The 2,586-nt window shown below is 59.9% G+C and overlaps 1 protein-coding gene across 1 annotated transcript, besides 1 other annotated feature; it reads left to right on the top strand.

The window, feature by feature from the left end:
- Nucleotides 1–1,416, top strand: Tco025E_09955 (uncharacterized protein; the record flags this gene model as incomplete). The annotated part of the gene is made up of 1 exon (XM_029376757.1): nucleotides 1–1,416. A coding segment is annotated over one exon (1,416 nt), but the record flags the coding sequence as incomplete, so codon positions are not given.
- An 886-nt stretch (nucleotides 1,417–2,302) lies between these two features.
- Nucleotides 2,303–2,364: a microsatellite.
- Nucleotides 2,365–2,586: the final 222 nt, after the last annotated feature.

A 2,586-nucleotide genomic window follows, 5' to 3' on the forward strand; every position in this document is an offset into this window, starting at 1 on the left:
AAAGGCGCTGCTGACGGCGGCCCCGCACAACCCGCCGGAGCAAAGGAGGAAGGGGAGGAAAATAATCCGCAGGCGGATACGCATGGCGCCGAGGTTTCGAGAGAAGAAACAACTGGGCCGTCAGGGGAGCACGGAGGACTGGGCGGGTCACCGTCACGAGAAAATGAACCGTCGCCATCAGGAGAAGCGGAAGGGCACTCAGCATCGGGTGCTTCTACTGGCGTAAAGGCCGCCGAAGTTCAGCTTGGGGCTTCGCTGGGCGGGCCAAGCGACGCTGAGACATCGCTAGGCGAAGGACAGACAGAGGACAGTCTGCAGGGGCCACCACATGCAGCGCCTTCGACAGGGCTCGACGGCCAAAGAACGGTACAAGAGGAACAACACAAAACGGACTTGAGCACGCCTGAAGAAGTTCCATTAAAGGGAGCAGACGTCTCGGCAACCCAAGGTGATGAACACACTCAAGCCTTGAAGAATACATCAGATGTTAATGCTCAAGAAACAACCGAAATCGTTCCCTCTAAAACTCCCGATGGTGCTGCCGGCAGCCCTCAGGTGGAAGAGCTCACCAAAAGTGTTCGCAACGACGCCACGGGGCACGGTGTCGCAGTGTCATCGGCACCGACGGCAGGGAAAACAGAAGAAGCATCGACACCACCAAAGCCGCCAGCGCCAACTGAAGGGCCAGTGGAAACAGGGAAGGAGACGGCATTGGGGAAGGCTCCTTCGAAGGAAAATGGTGTCGAGGAGAGTCTGGTCAATGATGGCAATAACGGCGATGACAAGAAAGCTAAGCCCAAAGAAGCTCTGCCGGTCCCAGCTGTCACAAGTAATACACCGGATGGAAGGGCAGTGGATGCACCTCAACCCACTGCCCCTTCGGGCGGCGGTGGCACTTCAGGCGAACAGGCTGGAAAGAAGGCTGAGGCGATTGCCGAAGATTCTGCAGGGCCTGCTGCCGCAGCGGCCCCAGGAGCCCAACAGCAAGGTGTAGCTGCCGCTGGCACACCGACGAGCAACGAGAAGGAGCCGCTGCCAACAGCAAGGGACACCGCCACTGAGGCCAGCCACGCGGCGACGACGACTGACGGTGGCAGCGGCAGCAGCCCCGCGGCGCAGCCGCAGCCGGGGAGTTCAGTGGGGACAAACGAAGCTGGCCAGCGAGAACAGGAGCAGCCCGCAGCCACCGCACCCAAGCGGGAAACGGAAAAGAGTGGTGAGAGAGGAGAAGCCACTCAGCCGGCAGCGGGGGCGGCTGCTCAAGCGGCGAACACCACCAACAACTCGACGAGTGCAGCGAAGGCGGCGCCCGGCGACATCGACGGCAGCAGCACCGCGGCCGCGCACTCCGCCTCCCCCCTTGCGCTGCTTCTTCTGCTTGCGTGTGCGGCTGCCGCTGCGGTGCTGGCCGCGTGAGGGACCGAATGAGAAGGAGAGGGCCGTGCACACACAGCTCGTCCTTTTCTGTTTCTCTCTCTATTTATGTGTCCCCCTGCACGGACTCTCTCGTCCTCGCCGCACCCCACGAGGCACACACACACATAATGTGCTCGTATATATACACAACTCCACTCATGCAGGCCCGTTGGTTTTATTTTTGTTTTGCACCCTGATGAGCCGCTGCCGTCCTGCTTGGCCGCATGGGTACAGCACCGCAACTGTTGTTATCCTTTTCTTTCATTGTTTGTTTGTTTTCATTGCTTTCAATGGGCGACCTCTCTTTCTCTTCCTGGATTGGGCTGTGCGGGAACAGAGAGAGGACGTGCGTGTGCTGGTCGTCCCACGTGTTGCTCCGCGTCCCCACTGCTCGGTGGACGCGCCCCCACGCTTCGGTTTCACTTCACGGGGTTTTTAAATTTCTCTGTTTGTGTGTTTTGGGTGCCCGCACACGTTTTGCAGCCCGTGTGTGTGCGATGCTCCCTGCAGAGGGAGAGGGCAACTTTATTTTGGCTTCAGTCGACTGTTTTTTTTGTTTATTAATTCCGCTGCGGTGGCGGGCGGTGCGGATAAAACGAGAGGCGCAGCACGCGAGAGGGGGCCGGAGCAGGCGCGATGCCTCCTCTCTTTTTGGCGGGGCGGTCTTGTCGGCACCTTCAATCTGTTGGAATGCCGCACTGCCGCCCCGGGCCCCACTAGGCTTCTTCTGCCCTCCCTTCCCCTCCCCCCACTGCGCTTCGGCAGGCACACACACAACCACACGGCACGAATTGCAGGGCACGTGGGTGGTCCCTTCGCAGTCGGTGCTGGCGGTGCCGTGTGCGGCTTTCTCTTGTGCATGTGGCTGCGTGAACTCGGTGGGCCGCTCTCTTTTTGTTATTTCTATCTGCTCTCACTCTCTCTCTCTCTCGTTCGCTCTTTTTCTCTTGCTTCCGTCTTCCCCGCCGCCTTGAAGCTCACTGACGCCGGCGACTCTACGGCCAATATTTTTACTGATGGCGATGACGACGCTGGCGGTGTGCGCCCTGGCGCTCCTCGCGCTGGTCTGCGGCTGCTGCGCCTCGTTTGTCTGCGGGGCGACGGCGGCTAAAGTAAAATTGCCTGCGGCTAATGTGAAGGTGTTGGTGGATGTGCCGGTGGATGTGTCGT

The sequence above is a fragment of the Trypanosoma conorhini genome (assembly GCF_003719485.1).
Source record: "Trypanosoma conorhini strain 025E chromosome Unknown Tco_14.4_contig_01380, whole genome shotgun sequence".
Classification (NCBI taxonomy): domain Eukaryota; phylum Euglenozoa; class Kinetoplastea; order Trypanosomatida; family Trypanosomatidae; genus Trypanosoma; species Trypanosoma conorhini.